Genomic DNA, 20,348 nt, shown 5'->3' with positions numbered 1-20,348 from the left:
AAACTGTTCTTGGATGGTTGGTAGAAGTTGCTCTTAGAGGATGTTTTGGTACCATTCTTTATTCATGGTTGTGTTCTTAGGCAAAATTGTGAGTGAGCCCACTCCCTTGGCTGAGAAGCAATCCACACATGAATGGTCTCAGGATACTTTACTGTTGGCATGACACAGGACTGATGGTAGCACTCACCTTTCCTTTTCCAGACAAGCCTTTTTCCAGATGCCCCAAACAATCTGAAAGGGGATGAAAATGACTTTACCCCAGTCCTCAGCAGTCCAATCCCTGTACCTTTTGCAGAATATCAGTCTGTCCCTGATGTTTTTCCTGGAGAGAAGTGGCTTCTTTACTAGCCTTCTTGACACCAGGCCATCCTTCAAAAGTCTTTGCCTCACGAGCAGATGCTGCCATTCCTGAGCAAGCTCTGCACTGGTGGTGCCCCGATCCTGCAGCTAAATCAACTTTAGGAGAAGGTCCTGATGCTTGCTGGACGTTCTTGGGCACCCTGAAGCCTTCTTCACAACTATTGAACCTCTCTTCTTGAAGTTCTTGATGATCCGATAAATGGTAGATTTAGGTGCAATCTTACTAGCAGCAATATTCTTGCCTGTGAAGCCCTTTTTGTGCAAAGCAATGATGACTACACATGTTTCCTTGCAGGTAACCATGGTTAACCGAGATAGAACATTGATATCGAGCACCTCCCTTCTTTTAAAGCTTCCAGTCTGTTATTCTATAACAGAGTGATCTCCAGCCTTGTCCCTGTCAACAATCTCACCTGTGTTAACGAGAGAATCACTGACCTGATGTCAGCTGGTCCTTTTGTGGCAGGGCTGAAATGCAATGTAAATGTTGTTTTTGGGATAAAGTTCATTGTCATGGCAAAGAGGGACTTTGAAATTAATTGCAATTTATCTGATCACTCTTCATGATATTCTGCAGCATATGCAAATTGCCATCATAAAAACTGAGGCAGCAGACTTTGTGAAAAATAATATTTGTGTCATTCTCAAAACTTTTGGCCATGACTGTACTGCCACGATCCCTGTTAAAAATGGAAGGCTATCGCCAGAGAGAGATGGCTAGTATTATCGCTCTCATGGATTACCCTTGATAGATAGGGAGAAGCCCTATCTCCGCCGAAAACATCAGAGCCCTGTGTGAGTTCAAGGAACCTAGACTCACAGCTGTTTAGAATTTTGACTTCAGTGTATACATAATTACATTGCATGGAGATGATTCTCTAGCTAATCATATCCTGGTCCTCACCACAGCTATACAACCGGTGTGTGGATGCTCGCATACATCACCTAGATGTAATCCAATAACGTCAACACATAAATATAAATATTTAAAATGTAATATCATATTATCGAAGAGTTACGTCAATTTAAAGCGGTAGAAAATTGAATAATTGTTTGTGTCTAAATTGCTAGGTTCAAAATTTGTGATATTTTATTGCATGAATGTTAAAATCAAACACACATGACCTTTTTTAATTTATGTGAAATATGGATTATTATTTTGTAGATCAGAAGAATAAACTACACACACATGGAAAGTAAAATTAAAAAATTTTTACGCTGATTAATTGCATGTGTTAGTTGCAAAGATAATTCTCCTAGATTGCAAAAAACAACTTGATTTGCAGATGAAATATATTAAATAAGCATTTAAATTGTATTACTTTACTATAGGTCCACTAGTCTTATTCCACAGTACATTATACTTACGGTGCAATATAGTAACTATATGATATACTGTTTAGAACAAACTTTCAAAAATGAAAACGCGTTAACCTGCAAATACCTGAGGATCTATTTTTGCCGGTTTGGACCACATCTGAATAAGTCCTTGTCTAAATGAAACACTAGTGGTTGGCGTTTTCAGAACCCTGAACTACCATTTTATTATTATTATTACAATTTATTTATATAACGCCACTAATTCCGCAGCGCTGTACAGAGAACTCACTCACATCAGTCCCTGCCCCATTGGGGCTTACAGTCTAAATTCCCTAACACACACACACTAGGGTCAATTTATTAGCACCATATTAACTTACCAGTATGTTATTGGAGTGTGGGAGGAAACCGGAGCACCCAGAGGAAACCTACGCAAACACAGGGAGAACCTACAAACTCCTCACAGATAAGGCCACGGTCGGGAATTGAACTCATGACCCCAGTGCTGTAAGGCACAAGTTCTAACCACTGAGCCACCATGCTGGTGGCTAAGTGTACTCCTTTGTATAGTTATCAAATGCAATATACGTAAATATAGCATAGTAATATTCATCAGTGCCTCTTGCTTCACTTTTCAGCAATGGACTGTCCCAGTACAATGGTCTATAACCACTGCCGCTTAGGTTGTAACAAGGATTGCGAAAACGCCCACAATGGAACTGTGTGCTCCGACCACCCAGCAGAAGGCTGCTTCTGTCCAGACGGAGACGTGATGCTTAATGGGAACTGTGTGTCGGAAGATGTCTGCAGTCAGTGCACCGATAGCTATGGAGAGAACCATCATGTGAGTATATCCTCACTAACCTGTAAATGAGCTAACATTTGGGGCTAGATTTACTAAAGGGCGGTTTGCTGAATCCGCCGCTTTTCGGCTATTTTTCATCGCCGGATTTACTAAAGCCCAAACTGGTCAGAAATGATATTTTTCAAAACCACCACTTTACAAACCACCATCCCCGATTTTAACAATGATGAACATACGAACAGCCAGATTTACTAAGCTGGGGTTTTCAAAACCGCTGCAAAACAGCCATCCAAACGGGCAAAATAAAAGAAATTGTTGTCAATGGCGAGATTGCTCAAACTCCTTCTATTTGATCTATTTTGCCATTCAGAAAATAAGAGAAAGCACCATCGACATTTACAATATTTGGAAAACCATTATTTATTGATAAAGGGACAAAATTAATTTAATATTAACTTATGGGGGAATTTTTTTTTTTATATATATTTTTTAAAAGGACACTATTATAGCATTATATTATGTGTGAAATGTGAACAAATAATATTATTAGCTGATTGTTAATGGTGGATATAATTATTTATATTGTACAATTTGTCATGACATATTTTCCCAATAATAATTAAATCATTTTATCCCCTTAATATAATGATTTTTTTTTCTCTTCATAAGTTATTACTTAATTCATTTTGCCCCTTAATCAATAAATAATGATTGCCAACCTAATTTAAATGTCAATGGTGCTTCTCTTATGTTCTGAATGGCAAAATAGTTCAAACAACACATTTAAGCTATCCAGCCATTCTGAAGCAGGTATTATAACTGTCCTGTCCTGTCTTTTGGATGGCGGTTTTGATGGCGGTTGCATCCAAACTGCCGGCGGTTTAGCTTATTCAATCCGTCATACATCCCCAGTCATTTTAAATTGAAGCCTCAACCCGCCCTATAGTAAATACAGCGGTTTGGACCACTAAACCGCCAGCGATGGGTGGCAGTTTCAAACCGCCACCAAACTCGATTCTTAGTAGATCTAGCCCTTAAAGTCAATGAACAGGGCATTTATTCAACAATACATTCAGAAGTAGAAATTAAGGAGATGGTAGGATTGGTAACACTGTAAAGACTACCGTTATTACTTAGTCAAGGCTGACCAAATTTTTTAAGTTGAGGGCCTCGGATCGGTTACAATGAGATGCGTACTTGTCCATGGAGATACTAAGGCAAGGTCTAAGTCATTCTTTGGAGGGATGAAGATTTGTCGAATAGTAATAAAAAATAATAATAATCTGTAGTTGGCCATCTCTGACGGGTGTTTGGCTAAGCGATACGTAGGGCTGGTCATTTCATCTCAAGATTTTTAACACTGTGAAACCCAACAATGGTCAGTTCTGTTTGTTTATATCCATTTCCTGAAACCACGTATATTAAGAAGTTACTGATTGATACATTGGTCATTAATTTCTTTACATTAAGTTATTATTATTATTTTTATTTAGCATATGGAAGCCTGGATACCCATTCATGACCCCTGCAGCATCTGCATATGCCTGGATAACAGGAAGATTAGCTGCTCCACGAAGCCATGCCCTACAGTGAAACGTAATACCAGAGAAAGGAATCTTCACAACTTCTGGTTATACTATATTATAAGTCTATGTATGAGCATTTTATTTTCTTTTAGCTCTCACCTGTGGCCCTTGTGAAATCCCGTCCCTGAAGAAGACTTCAGACCACTGCTGTCCAGAATATGAATGTGGTGGGTACTCGTTAATTAATCTATTATGTAAACAGAAAAGGTAAGCTTATTAATGGGGAAATGGTAGAATTATTTTAAATCAACTATCCCTTTAAAGCATTAGTATTAGGTACTTGCATAGATCTGATAGTAATGGCTGTTATAGCTATTAGTAGATCCACTTTGTATTGAATCTTTTAGTAATAAAAATAGGGGACATCTTTCGGGAGTTTCTTAAACCAGTAGAGAGCCAAAAAGATTCAAAGATGAAAAGATTTAAAAAAAAAGAAAAGAAAGAAAGATAAAAGTAAAATAAACCCAAAATAAAATATATTCATGTTTCTGTTCCCACAACAGCCTAAGATCTTGTAGGTAAGTGCACATATCTGGTTTTCTTGGAATAGCTATAGTAGATGAAGCATTTAAGTGTCATTTTCCAGGATTTCTCTAAGTATAAAAAAAAGTAATTATTGGTGAATTATTGAAAAGAATATTTCTTTGCGATTTTTCAACATTTTACCCTGATAGTGAATGTAAGATAATAAGCTAATCTGTTTCAATATCTTACCACGGAAACCCTTACATGCCCAGTATAAAACAATTTAACATTTTCTTCAGTAAAATGAGAAATTAAGAATACAATTTCTGACAAAACTGACATAAATGTTTCAATCAAATTCAGTCTTAACGGGTTATAGGACCACTAATACCCAAATTTGAAATGTTCAGATTCAGTATGAACCAAGACAATACATACATTGATCATAGTTATTCTTATGTTCCACCGATGCTCTGTTACAGAGTGTTATCTCCCACATAACGCACAGCTGAAGCTTATCCCATATCTATAGGACAGTGTGAAACAGCTGATTATGCAGACATTTCAGGTACTGAACAAAAAAACAAAAACAAGCGGAAATTGATCCTATCTAATAAATACCACTGTAGATTTAAAATATATAATAACATTTATTTGTAGAGCCATTAATACATATATAAAGCAAAAAAATAAAAATAAAACAAAATATCAAAACATACTCCACCAAACCATTAATCCGGACTAATTTTGGTCTTAAATTTTTGGGAAATCACCTATAGTGCACACATAGGGAAAACAAGAAAAAAAAAGACAATAACTCATTGCATAATCCAGAATTTTTGATATTAAAAGATCACTGGATTAGCCCACAGTACAAGACACAATTGTATCTATCAATGTGCAATATTGATGGTGGAATCCAACTTAGATTGTGATCTCTCCTTAAGTCAGTCGATCCAATCAGTAGAGTTATAATTAAGTCCTGTGATCACGGTTCAAAAGAGTTCCACTGAAGCGTTTCTCCACTTTTGATATGTGGTTTCCTCACCTTTGAGGTACTGGCCCTGTGAATGCATCATCCAATCCACACAGTGCAATTCTGCACAGCAGGAATGCAAATCTGTCACTCATACTCTGCCTGCTTAGTTAGAGAAGCACCTTCCTCCTACATACCAACCTGCTTTAATGAAGTAAAAGAGAGCATTGAGGGCTTACTAAGTTAAGTATAAACACTCCAGCTATTTTCATTTGTGATTTTGAGCTGTCTAGGTGTCATAAATATGCCCAGGATTCCCCCTAAGACTGATACGACACATGACATAATTCCTACAGTCATTTTCTTCTGCAATTATATTCTATCATAAAACATTTTCAATCAAATATTTGTATTGTATGTATGTATCCAATTTTCATTTATAGACATTATTTTTGTGTTTTGTTTTTTACATTTTCGCACACACCACTCCCATTCTGACTCATTCCAATTTTTTTTTTAAATTGACTCTTCACACCTATACATGGGACATTTTGTCTTGTTCTCTGGCCATCCTGGGATCGGAAGCATCGAGGTTTTGGCAGATTTAAAGAATTTAAACCATAGTATCCAGGGAAAATATTTAATCATTAGAAGTGACTCAGTGTCTTGTTTGGAGGATTCCAAGAACGACAAGTCAAAACCGATAAGATGCCAAATGGTAATTAATTTCAGATAGTGCAGCATAATCCGTGTGATGTCAATGTGTGTGGTTTTTGTTTATATAATCTTGGTATTTTAAATGTACCTCAACACCAGGGAAAAATAACAGATGGGTTATTTCATTTTTCGAACAATAAACCCAAACTCACATCCAATACACAGGGACAAATTTAGGACAGGGAGAGAGAGGATTTATCTTGGCTCTGATACTCGACCCCTGAGCCATTATTTCCATTGTTCCAATGGAAGCTTCTATTTCACATCATGATTTTTTGTGTAACTTCCCGTCTTGTTGAGTTTAAGGCAATTATTTTATGCCTGGGACTCTTGGCAGAGGCACAGAGGGACTCACACATGCACACAAGCAGAAATTGCCACCAGTTAGAGGAACATGAGTGAGAAAATGAGTTCAGGAAGTTAAAAAAAAAATAATACTTTATTGATGATCTCAAAAATAGCAAAGTGTAAACCCAGCTTCACACTCTCAAAGAAGCATCCATAATCTATTAATTGTCTGCAGATGAAGTGAGGTATATGATAGTCCAAGTGCTGTCCAGGATGAAGCTCAATAAGGGACTTCTCGACCTGTCTTTATCTACTCACAATACTTCCAGATCATTACTACATTTAATTGTACAGTATGAAATAGATATGGTTATTGGTAATGAGCTTTGCACATGACACCCCAGTGCCATTAAAAAGTCAGCATGCCCTGCTAATATCCATTAATGAAGTTATGATGCTTTGTGGTTTATACATTGGATCCTGATACTGGAAGCTTTATTAACACGTGTCACAGAGACACTAAAATCTCTAGCCTTTAGCCTTTTCATGTATTATAACTAAAACGTAATAATGGGATTACTTTTGTTTCAATGTTTTTATTGTTACTGTTATAAGATATAAAGCATGATTTTTATATTTTCAAATTGATGAAGGTTTAGTTTTATCATCTGTCGTCATAATCAAACTAAAGACTGAAAGCACCAGCTTCCTTTTGTGATCTGGGCCACTTCAGTTTTATTATTGTCGCTAGATATAATTGAACAAACCTCGTTTTGAAACCCATTTTTGCTTTAGAATACATTAAATAATCTTTATTTCTGTATCTGTATCTCTTTTCCCTATAGGAAAATCTGCATCTATCTATCTATATATTATTATGGTTTCTTAGAACCGAAACTTTGAATAGTGTTTTATTGCAGAACATTCTACAATACAGATATAGGGCCTGATTCATTAAGGAAAGTATAGCCATAAAAATGAGTAACTTTGAACCTTTTCAAAACGATGTTGCATTGAAGGAGGAGGTAAATTTAAAATGTGGGGATAGATTTATAGTTGGGGTAGGGCGTGTCCTAGATCAACTTTTAACGTCAGTGTAAAAATAAAGCTATCAAGTATTTGTGTGCTAGATGCGTATTACAGCCAGTATTTATCTTATGTGCAAAGTAATAAACTAATTTGCACCCCTTGTATTGTAACATGGTTTTGTCCAGGAGAAAATTTACTCATTTTTTTGCCTTGCTATCCTTAATGATTCAGGCCTATAGTATTTAAAAAGGAAATATACATTTTCGACAAGACCTTTTGGGCCTGATTCATCCAGGCAAGGATCTGCCAATTTTGAGCGTATTGTAGGCAAAATCACTCAGCGTTTGCCCAGAACTGGCAGAAACATGCGTGAACACACTCATGTTCCATGCGTTTACGAGCACAAAGGACACTCACTGCAGTCTATAATTTCAGGGAGTGAACTGGGTGGGGAAGAGGCATTTTGCCGTAGTCAGTGTACAATAGGAATGTGCCAAACTCAAGTGCACGCAGCCACGTGCTGCTGTATCTCTTGTTCCAGCTAAAGGGCTAATCAAAGGCTGGGTACACACTGCGGAAAATTTGTCCCAATGCAATATAGTTAACGATTTTACCAACGACTGAAGGAAAAAAAAATTCCTGATCATCATGCCGATCCATGTGTACATACTATACATGTTTTACACGTTTTACTTTCAGATCTGTGCTCTTCATCTGTCATATCCATCGGCTGAAAAGATAGTGACTCTGCACATTCCATAGATCTATGGACACTGCCGGTCCTGAGTTCAGACACACTGCAGAATTGGAACGACATTGTTCCATCGTTGAACGATATTTTTAAATCGGTTTAAAAATCCAATCACATGATACAATGAGCTTTGGAACAATAAATGTTCATCGTTGCAGTGAACACACTAATTAGATATCGGCCCGAATGGTCGTTTATCGTGCGATTGGCCTGATATTCGGATGAAAAACCTGTAGTGTGTACCCAGCCTTAGTCCTGATCAGTAGTGAGCACAGTCTTGTATGCATGCTATAACATGTGTTTGCAATCACAAGCAACTATTAACAACATTCTGTGTTTTATGGAGAAAAAAAAAATAGCAAAAAACACATGTTTTTTTTTCTTTACTGTATTAACATGAATGTCTTTATTAATATCAGCTAACAATAACGCAAGATTTTTTTTATTATTTTCCTCTGCGTTCTTTTGCGATTTAATAATCCACAAAGATATTGGGCGCATCCTGCTGTGTTCGGTGTAGTAGAGCACAGCAGACTTGCCCCCGATTTCAAAAGCACATGCATCCTGAGATCCGTGCCTTGATGTGTTTGGGCGCACGCAAAGCCTAAAGACGTTCGTATAATACTGAACGTGCTTTGCGCTGAGAATAAGTGCCTTGATAAATCAGGCCCTTTATTTTTAAATAGGAGTCACAATTCAATAAATGTGAATTTCTCATTTGTGTGCATTCTTTCAGTTCTACGATACTTTATTTTGTATTGTTTACATTCTTTTCTTTGACGGTTCATAATAACGTCGACACCTCTAAGTGTCTTTGTGCGCTGTGGTAGAACATTTGGGCGAGACTAAGAGTAGTGGAAAGACCTCAGGGTAATGTGAGGATTTGTCCTGTCTCCCGAAATGTAACGTCCTGTTCGTACAGGTTAATATTTAGATGTTACTGTGTCTCAGTCAGTTACGGACAACGAAACTCGCTGGTATCATGTTGCCATGACGATAAACTCCAAAATATAACAACATTATTTTTCCTAATTTGTAAATCACTTTTACACCTAAAACATTTTCAGTTAACAACAAAAGACTTTTTTTAATCCCGTATTTTGACAAATTTTGACTCCCTTAATACAAAATATGTCAATTGGAAAATGTTTCTCACGTAGACATGTTGACTCCTAATCTGGCCGGCTAGGTGTTAAATGTGGGCCCTCCGGGCTGTGTTTGATGTGTGAGGCCTTTGTTGAACACTGTCTGAGGGACTATCCGGCTTAGGCTTCTTTGATTCTTGGTATGTTTTACATGGGCTCCACTTAGACACGTATATTTCCTTCCTAAATAACCATTCCACATCAGCGTTTAAGAGATTAAACCAAATAAGGCGTGTTCATGTCAACATAGAAGGAGGACAGCTAAAGACCAACAGGCCCAGTTTCTTATCTTGGTTTACATTTCAGCAAGTTGTCAGCAAGTTGGACGGGCTGAATATTTTGGTATGAGGTTGTGGGACAGCTCAGATATCTCTCTATATTCTACAGCAGGGGGCGCAGTAAGAACAAAGAAATCAATAATATTCAGATATAGAAGTCAAAGTTTCAGGAGATTATCAAAACTAAGGATATTGGAGATGAGAGTTTGATCATGGGGAAAGTAGGCTGGACGTCCTGTATCTCAAATGAAGGACACTACATGGAGCCTTTACGGAGGCCCACATGGCTGAAAACAGGGGACAATACCTTGCAGTGAGGCAGACCGCATGGTGCCAGCTGCTTTCTCATACTGGAACAGTTGGCATAGCGACCTTAAACACGTTATGCTAATTGGCTATTTCTAATTGCTCACAATAGGAGACCCCTATCTTCTAGTGTCCGATAAAGGTGGCGGGTGTATGCTCCCATAATAGTCCTCATTTAAGGTCCCTGCTGTTAATGACAACCTGGGGGGCCCCGAGGGTGCCAGGAACTGTTCTGTCTGGTTAGTAGCTACCAACCTCCATATAGAGGTGCGTATGACACCTAATATTCCGATGATCTGATTGGCTACTGGTTATCATATAAAGAAAAGCTTATCTGGATGGGCAGGAGATGAAGACTGAAAAAAAAGGGGGCTCAGAACCTAGTCAAATGTACTTCTAACATTATAGATCCTTCAGGCCCTTTAACTGTGAATAGACTTCTCCGTATTTGTATCCCCTAAACAGGAGAACTGAATGCTTATGGTTTGAAGTAAACCAACAGGACTGTGCTAATTGTGCAAATATTAAACATGGGCAGAATCTTGAAAAACAAATCTTTATTAGGCTGAAATTGCTCACGGTGGCTTAGTGGTTAGCAATTCTGCCTCGCAGCACTAGGGTCCTGAGTTCAATTCCCGACCATGGCCTTATCTGTGAGGAGTTTGTATGTTCTCCCCGGGTTTCCTCTGGGTGCTCCGGTTTCCTCCCATACTCCAAAAACATACTAGTAGGTTAATTGGCTGCTATCAAATTGACCCTAGTCTGTGTGTGTGTATGTATGTTAGGGAATTTAGACTGTAAACTCCAATGGAACAGTCAATGGGTTCTCTGTACAGTGCTGCGGAATTAGTGACGCTATATAAATAAATGATGATGATGATGATTTTCCCCCTATATAATGGATAAACCGACATTTGTCCTACTATACCGCTAGAATAAATTCTATCTATCCTGGAAATAAATGAACAAATAAATGAAAACATACATAAAATTCACCCGGTTAGTGCAAAAAAATTTAAGAACTTAAATCCCAGGTGAAAATGTTATATAATATAACATGAAAAACTGAGGGTCATAATATTGTAAAGTATTTGCTAACAAAGCTAAAATGCAATCTATAAATCTAATATCTTATAAAGTTTTTTTCTAAAGCTGGTGCTATTGGCAGCGAAGTGGCACAGTGGTTAGCCTTGCTGCGTGTGTGTGTGTGTGGTAGGGAGTATAGATTGCATGCTTCACTTGGGCAGGGACTGATTTCAATTATTAAATTTTCGTTGTACAGCGCTACGTAATATGTAGGTGATATATATAAAAAACTGCTAATAGATAAATAAAATATTTATTTCTTCCAGTTTGCGATACAAGTGCCTGTGAGATACCTCCGGTGCCCCACTGTGAAAATGGACTGGAACCCATACTGACCAACCCCAGGGAGTGCAAACCAAACTATGAGTGTGGTACGTTCTTTGTATGTTTGGGATATGTAGTTTGAGTCCTAAAGGTGAACGCAGCTGTATATAACATATAAAAGCAAAGAAAAACATATTTGGCCAAACCGCACCCTTTCCGGGCCACAATCCTTTCAGCCGCCAAAATTAGGCACTCTCAGGAAAATCAGGACTGTTGGCAGGAAGGTTACATGTCTGCCAGAAGCATGCTTACTGTTCTCCTGAGAAGCTGCTGCTGACATCACAAATCAGATTAACTGCAGCACAGACTCCTGATTGGCTCTGATTGATCACATGACTAGTCGGAATCATCAGTGGATTTAGAGACGGTAAAAGTTCCCTCAATGACACCTCACCAATTTACTAACTGGTGCTTGACGCCCTATTAGCATGTTGGTCAGTGAAAAATTTAGCCGCGAAGTGTCTCCGGAACGTCCACGAGACACCTCGCGGCAGAGATTTGACAGAAATCTCTGCTCATTTTTCTGCGTGGGAAAATGAGCTGAGGTTTCTACAGTAATTGCCAGCAATGTGCGCGGCGCGATGTCCATGTGCCGTCAACTGAATCTCTCCCAGTATATAGACATTATGTAAGTAACTTCTTCCTATGCTGGATAGATAAACAGACAGACAGACATGAGATAGATAGATAGATAGATAGATATGAGATAGATAGATCATACTTGCCAACTCTCCCGGAATTCCCGCATTTCGCGTGAGTCTCCCGGACTCCTGAGAGAGTGTGGCAATCTCCCTGATCTGCCCACTTCCTAGTGAATCGCGGCGTTTGGCCCCGTAAAATGACGCGTTTTGCGTCATTCCGTCACGGGGCGGGGCCAAAATGACACGATTTTTGGAGCCCCGACCCCTGCACGCCCACCTTTCCCGGCAGGCTCCCGGATAATACTTGCCATAAGTTGGCAAGTATGAGATAGATAGATAGATAAATAGACAGATACAAGATAGATTAGATAAACAGACAGACATTAGTTTGATAGATAGACAGACAGATTTGAGATTGATAGATAAACAGAGAAACAGACATGCAATAGATATATAGATAGATAATAGATAGACAGACAGACAAATATGAGAGACAGACGGACACTAGATAGATCGACAGACAGACATTCGGTAGATAGATAGATAGATAATAGATAGACAAATATGAGATAGACAGACGGACACGAGATAGATAGATAGACGGACACTAGATAGATAGGAGGTAGGTAGACAGACGGACACTAGATAGATAGATAGATAATAGATAGACAAATATGAGATAGACAGACGGACACGAGATAGATAGATAGACGGACACGAGATAGATAGGAGGTAGGTAGACAGACAGACGGACACTAGATAGATAGATAGATAGATAATAGATAGACAAATATGAGATAGACAGACGGACACGAGATAGATAGGAGGTAGGTAGACAGACGGACACTAGATAGATAGATAGATAGATAGATAAATAGATAGACAGATATGAGATAGATTAGACAGACAGACAGACATTAGTTTGATAGATAGATAGATAGTTTGATAATGTAGGGTACACATGGGAAAAGACAGGGAATTTTAGTTTATTTTTGGCATGGTGCTATAAATTATGGAAAGCTCTAAGGTTTGGATAAAATATCCTATACCTGTATATACTGTATATATGCGTGTGTATAACTCGCACACGCACACACACATACCCACACGCACACACACACACACGCACACACACACTCTCCTACTGTATATAACTGCAGGTTTTGTATGTCATTTTGATCTCGGTCCAGCATTATTTTGGTAAACCTAATACTTCGACCTCCATAAATACAAATTCTGAGAAAATATGTGTTCCGCAGCTTGTTTATTAGGAGACTTCTTTCAACAGATGACCTTTGGGTTGAATCTGATTCATTTTATATTGTGCTGCGGAAGCCTTCATTCCCTTTATCCCCCCGTATTACTAACCACACTCCGATTCCATACCACCAGCTTGGCGAAGGATTTTCTCTCCACATTCCAAAGCAGTGAGCTTCCATAGAGAGGCAATAACACCGAGGAAAAGGCTTTTCACACGGGAAAGTTGGGAAAACTCCTGAGAGATCCCTGACCAGTCTACCAGCACATGTTTGTGACTGCAGAATCCGGTGGCTGTCAAATAATACAGCTGCTCCGGTCACATAGATTGGAACACGTATATATTTACATACAGAAAGAAAACGTTTCTCTACGTGGTTTCAAAGCCTTACAAATAAAACAAGATATTTATAGGATTTTGCATGAACACGAAGAATGGGCAGCGTCAGGGGAGGGCTGGAAAACCTTAGTCCGAGAGCCGAGACTCAGGTCAGCAGCCTATTAGGAACATTTTAAAGGAAAATAAATGCACGTAGCCAAGTGGCCCAGCCCAAGTAGCCCATTATCGAACCTGCTCGGGGTAGCATCAAGTACTTGGCCACCAATGAGAGAGTGAGAGCTACAAGACCAGAGGACGCCAAACATTTCAGATCAGTACTGAAGGAAATTCAATTTTCTGCGACTACTAATTGTCTTTTCTTTAGTTGCGACATTTAAATGTAGACTTCACCACGCTGTAAAGGTAAAGTTATATCGTATCAAGGGTAGAGATGAGCGCACTCGGATTTCCTGAATCCGAGCCCACCCGAACGTTGCCGATCCGAGTCGGATCCGAGACAGATCCGGGTATTGGCGCCAAATGAAAACTTGAAAGCGAGGCTCCGAATCATAATCCCGTTGTCGGATCTCGCGATACTCGGATCCTATAAATTCCCCGCTAGTCGCCGCCATCTTCACTCGGGCATTGATCAGGGTAGAGGGAGGGTGTGTTAGGTGGTCCTCTGTCCTGGTAGATCTCGTGCTGTGCTGTTTAGTTCTGTGCTGTGCTGTGCTGTGCTGTGCTGTGCTGTGTTTTGCAGTATCAGTCCAGTGGTGCTGTGTGCTGTGCTCTGTCATTTTTGAGTTCAGTGGTGCTGCTGGGTCCTGTGTGCTGTGTCCTTTTCACTCCAGTGGTCCTGTGTCCCGTGCTCTGTGCTTCTAAGGGCATAGTTATTTCCCCAATATTTCCAAGTGTTTAAAAAATAAAAAAAAAGTTAATAAAAAAAATATACAAAAAACTAATTAAAATTTTTTTTAATTACAACAAAATTTGCCAAACCAGTCCTGCAGTATAAGCCCATTGGTACTGCAATATTACCAAGTTCACACATTCAGCAGTATCAGTCCGGTGGTGCTGTGTCCTGTGCTCTGTCAATTTTGAGTTCAGTGGTGCTGCTGGGTCCTGTGTGCTGTGTCCTGTTTAGTCCAGTGGTCCTGTGTCCCATGCTCTGTACTTCTAAGGGCATAGTTATTTCCCCAATATTCCCAAGTGTTTTAAAAATGAAAAAAAAGTTAATAAAAAAAATATTCAAAAAACTAATTACATTTTTTTTTAATTACAACAAAATTTGCCAAACCAATCCTGCAGTATAAGCCCATTGGTACTGCAATATTACCAAGTTCACACATTCAGCAGTAAAAGTCCAGTGGTACTGCTGCAATATTACAAAGTTCACACATTCTGCAGTATCAGTCCAGTGGTGCTGTGTGCTGTGCTCTGTCAATTTTGAGTTCAGTGGTGCTGCTGGGTCCTGTGTGCTGTGTCCTGTTCAGTCCAGTGGTCCTGTGTCCTGTGCTCTGTGCTTATAAGGGCATAGTTATTTCCCCAATATTCCCAAGTGTTTAAAATTTTTTAAAAAAAGTTATAAAAAAAATACCAAAAATTAATTTAATTTTTTTTTAATTACAACAAAATTTGCAAAACCAATCCTGCAGTATAAGCCCATTGGTACTGCAATATTACCAAGTTCACACATTCTGCAGTATCTTGTGCTACATATAATGGAGAGCAAAAATTTGGAGGATAAAGTAGGGAAAGATCAAGACCCACTTCCTCGTAATGCTGAAGCTGCTGCCACTAGTCATGACATAGACGATGAAATGCCATCAACGTCGTCTTACAAGCCCGATGCCCAATCTCCTAGTACAGGGCATGTAAAATCCAAAAAGCCCAAGTTCTCAAAAAAAAAGCAAAAAGAGAAACTTAAAATCATCTGAGGAGAAACGTAAAGTTGGCAATATGCCATTTACGACACGTAGTGGCAAGGAACGGCTTAGGCCCTGGCCCGTGTTCATGACTAGTGGTCCATCTTCACCCAAGGATCTTAGCCCTCCTCCTCCTCCCCCCCCCCTACAAAAAATTGAAGAGTTATGCTGTCAGCAACAAAACAGCAAACAACTCTGCCTTCTAAAGAGAAATTATCACAAATCCCCAAGGCGAGTCCAAGGGTGTTGGTGGTTGTCAAGCCTGACCTTCCCATCACTGTACGGGAAGAGGTGGCTCGGGAGGAGGCTATTGATGATGTAGCTGGTGCTGTGAAGGAACTTGATGATGAGGATGGTGATGTGGTTATTGTAAATGAGGCACCAGGGGGGGAAACAGCTGATATCCATGGGATGAAAAAGCCCATCGTCATGCCTGGTCAGAAGACCAAAAAATGCACCTCTTCGGTCTGGAGTTATTTTTATCCAAATCCGGACAACCAATATATGGCCATATGTAGCTTATGTAAAGCTCAAATAAGCAGGTGTAAGGATCTTGCCCACCTGAATAACCTTCATAGTTCAGTGGTTAGTTCAGGAACTAGGGCTAGGACTGTCATCGGTACAGGGATACCTAAATCTCGTGGTCCAGTTGGATACACACCAGCAACACCTTCCTCGTCAACTTCCTCCATGATCTCCATCAGATTGAGTCCTGCAGCCCAAGTCACCAGCCAGACTGAGTCCTCTCCAATACGGGATTCATCCGAGGAATCCTGCAGCGGTACGCCTACTACTGCCACTGCTGCTGTTGCTGCTGTTAGTCGGTCTTCTTCCCAGAGGGGAAGTCTTAAGACCGCTAAGTCTTTCACAAAACAATTGACCGTCCAACAGTCGTTTGCCATGACCACAAAATACGATAGTAGTCACCCTATTGCAAAGCGTATAACTGCGGCTGTAACTGCAATGTTGGTGTTAGACGTGCGCCCGGTGTCCGCCATCAGTGGAGTGGGATTTAGAGGGTTGATGGAGGTATTGTGTCCCCGGTACCAAATCCCGTCGAGATTCCACTTCACTAGGCAGGCGATACCAAAAATGTACAGAGAAGTACGATCAAGTGTCCTCAGTGCTCTGAAAAATGCGGTTGTACCCACTGTCCACTTAACCACGGACATGTGGACAAGTGGTTCAGGGCAAACGAAGGACTATATGACTGTGACAGCCCACTGGGTAGATGCATCCCCTTCCGCAGCAACAGCAACAGCTGCATCAGTAGCAGCATTTACTATCATATATTGTGGTGACCACTGCTCTACGCAGTCCAGGTACATTTTTTGGTGCGATTTAAGACCAGTTGATGTTTTTCTTATTATATTGTGGGGACCACTCCACTACGCAGTCCAGAAAGATACCTCGTTGCAACGTTTTGGACTAATAACTATATTGTGAGGTGTTCAGAATACACTGTAAATTAGTGGAAATGCTTGTTAATGAATGTTATTGAGGTTAATAATAGCGTAGGAGTGAAAATAAGCCCAAAAACTTGATTTTTGAACTTTTTATGCTTTTTTCAAAAAAAATCCGAATCCAAAACCTTAAATCCGAACCAAAACCTTTCTGCAGGTGTTTTGCGAAACAAATCCGAACCCAAAACATCACGAAAATCCGAATACAAAACACAAAACACGAGACACCAAAAGTCGCCGGTGCACATCCCTATTTAAAGGGGTCCTCTCAGCGGGGAGTATTGATTTTTTATTTATTGGAAAGTTTAGGCTGTAAGGAAACCCTCCCGTTTATCAACATTCTAAAGCTGATAACCAGTTGACCTGGGCACATCTATCTGCTCTTTGCCGGTGCTCTAAGAAGCGCTTGGGAGGCTGACGTGGAAAAGGGAGACAGGCTCTGTCCGCTGAGCGTTCATGCTCATACGTCAGACAGAAAGATCTGAGTCTCTTACCAGCCTCTACCTCTAGGTCAGCCTCACCAGGCCTTCCAGGAGGGGTTGCGGGTAGAGGGGCAAAAGAGCAGCCAAGGTGCCCCTCTTTGATGAACGGCTGGGGGTGGGGCTTAGAACATTCTTCTGTAAACCTAAAGTTTACAGGAAATGATAAAAACATGTTCAGCTGGTGGCAGGTGCACGATTTAAAAAATAAATAAATAAGCATCACACCTTTATTTCATGATAGATGTGGTAAAAGGAACAATATGGTTTAAAATTAAAAATAAAAACACCAGTAGATTATTAGCTCTTCTGGACCAGATTTATCAAACCTTTTAAAAAGGAAAAGTGGAGTTGTTGCCCATAGCAACCAATCAGATTCTAGCTATCATGTTCTACAAGTTACTAGATAAATGATAGCTAGAATCGGATTGGTTGCTATGGGCAACAACTCCACAAGTCATCCCCTATGTCTTCAATACTATGTGATTCTATCCTTGTTGTGTTGTAGTTGGTGTACTGTTATAGCTTCCGTACTTGTCTGGTGCTGTGTCTATACTGAGATGCATAAATAAACTATAATAATATTAGTATAGTATTTAATGGTAGCATTTTAACCTTTTGTTTTTTAATATACACTTTCTTCTAAGAAAATATGTATTAAAGTGTGGTGCTAATTTTAATATAAAATGATAATTTAATTGTTGTGCATCAAGGTACCCACAATGTCATTCCTTGGTCCTTGTTTGTAATCACACCTTGTAATGTATCAAGCTTTATTGAGGATTCCAATCCCCCTTTAGGCTGTCTACTTCTGGGCAGATGAATACATTTGTTTCTTATCGATCCCAGCCTAGCACATAATCACGTAATCAAGTTATCTGCAAGAGCCTGCTATGAAAAAAATTATGTTTAGGAAAGAGTGTCATCCCCAGAGGAGAATTGTAAAGCATTTTATTGCCTTAATTTGTGCAGCCAGCAGATGGCGCTGTTTGCTCTGTCTCACTGACACAAAATAAGTGTGTGGTTCAATATAGTTTCAGAACTACCCCTATGTACAGTAATAGGTGTAACATGATTATGCTCCATATAATCTCCTGTAAATAACATTTACGTTACCCACAGCCAAAGCATCTTAAAACTGTTTGTGAAATGCAGGTGTCTTTACGTCCATTAATCCCTGTGACAACACACTTACCTGTTCACAATAAGTATGTGTTACTGTCTGATGTGCTGGAAACATTGAATTAATTTAGATCTGCTTAACTTTAATGTGTGCTAAGCTGTGAGCAGGCACGAGTGTTATCAGAGGGTTTAATAATCATCAGCAGTTAGACCACCTCCGCTCACAGCACTAAATTAATAGCATCCACATTTAATATTTAGGTCCCATCTAACTTAACTATAGTTGTCTACTCTTCTGGAATGTCTAAGAGACTCCCGAATTTCTGGGTGTCCTCCCAGAGTCCCGGAAGAGCAGGGCAACGTCAAGGATCCCGGACAGTTTGGTAAGTTAAATTGAAGAGGTGGGGCTTAGTGACACAATTTACGCATCATCGTGGCACCGCCCCCTGATGTTACAGGTTCAAAATGGCTATGACAGTTCAGGGGGCGGGACAATTCTGAGTCCTGCCCCCACAGAGCAAATTGCAAGAGTTGGCAAGTATGAACTTAACCTTGCTCATTACTAAATTAATAGGCCTACGTCCGGACCTGGGCTTTGACTGTTCTGCTCCAGGTACAATATGGTGGATGGTCTGGAACCAACCAGCCACTAACAAGTCTCCATAGCATGAACTGGCCCCCGTTAACTAGGCCCAGCGCCTCTCTAATCCTTTTTTCTAGTGCCCTCCCCCCAACCTTGCACCCTGGGAGATGACATATAACACAGCAACCTAGTTATAGCTCTAAATTATAATGCCTTTTCTGAAATATAATATGCAATATAATACTAGTAATAATATCACATTTACTCATACTTGCCAACTCTCCCAGAATGTCCAGGAGACTCCCGCATTTCGGGTGGGTCTCCTGGACTCCCGGGAGTGTATGAGAGTCTCCCGCATCTGCCCACTTCCTAGTGAAAAGTTGGCAAGTATGCATTTACTGGTTCATTAAAGTGCATTGTTCGCATTCACAAATTTTTCTTTAAAAAAAAAAAAATGAATGTCAGTTTTGACAGTAAAGTTGTAAATTTCACCTAACATTTCCCACACCAATGTTTTTGGGTCTGAATAGGGTTAGGGGTCTCCTTTTCTCAGTCCCTGTGCCCCTTTCCCCACTAGATCAGTCATCAGGGGGCCCGAAGTTGCCCCACGTCTGCTAACAAGAGTAGAGCGTGGGCCTCAGAGATGGACTGACAGCGACGTGACCCCACATCTCCAATTTTTGCCAGCAATAGAGCATTACACATCTACTCTAAACACTACTTGTATTATTTTTCATACATTTTAGAATTGCATAAATAACGTGTCAGTAAAATATTGTCTGTCAGTATATTTTGACCAATTTGACAGTAACCAATATTTTGAAGAGTTGGCAACCCTGCTCCGAATTGGAATCAGCCAATATGTCTACTGAGAGGACAATCGTATTATTGTAATGTCATACATTTCATATTAACAGCCTGCAGGAAAGATACGTGTCCGGTGTTGAGACGCCCCAGCTGCCCCACTTACAAGAAGCTGACCAGGAAGAGCACGGAGTGTTGTGATATATACGAGTGTACTTGTAGCTGTTCCAACTCCACCGACACCTGTCCCGCTGGATATATAACTTCCGTCCTTACCAATGAGTGCGGCTGCACATCCGTCAGCTGTACTGCAGACAAG

The 20,348-nt window shown here is 39.9% G+C and overlaps 1 protein-coding gene across 1 annotated transcript in view; it reads left to right on the top strand.

Annotated features, from left to right (window-relative positions):
- Positions 1-20,348, top strand: part of VWF (von Willebrand factor) — a 154,245-nt gene that overhangs the window by 105,425 nt on the left and 28,472 nt on the right. The window contains exons 38-42 of the mRNA XM_075210225.1: positions 2,319-2,524; positions 3,979-4,081; positions 4,164-4,238; positions 11,379-11,483; positions 20,143-20,348. Of these exons, the coding sequence (XP_075066326.1) occupies positions 2,319-2,524; positions 3,979-4,081; positions 4,164-4,238; positions 11,379-11,483; positions 20,143-20,348 (695 nt within the window). The remainder of the gene's footprint in view (positions 1-2,318; positions 2,525-3,978; positions 4,082-4,163; positions 4,239-11,378; positions 11,484-20,142) is intronic.

The sequence above is a fragment of the Mixophyes fleayi genome, chromosome 4 (assembly GCF_038048845.1).
Source record: "Mixophyes fleayi isolate aMixFle1 chromosome 4, aMixFle1.hap1, whole genome shotgun sequence".
NCBI lineage: Eukaryota > Metazoa > Chordata > Amphibia > Anura > Limnodynastidae > Mixophyes > Mixophyes fleayi.
This window is presented reverse-complemented; position numbering and strand designations above follow the sequence as displayed.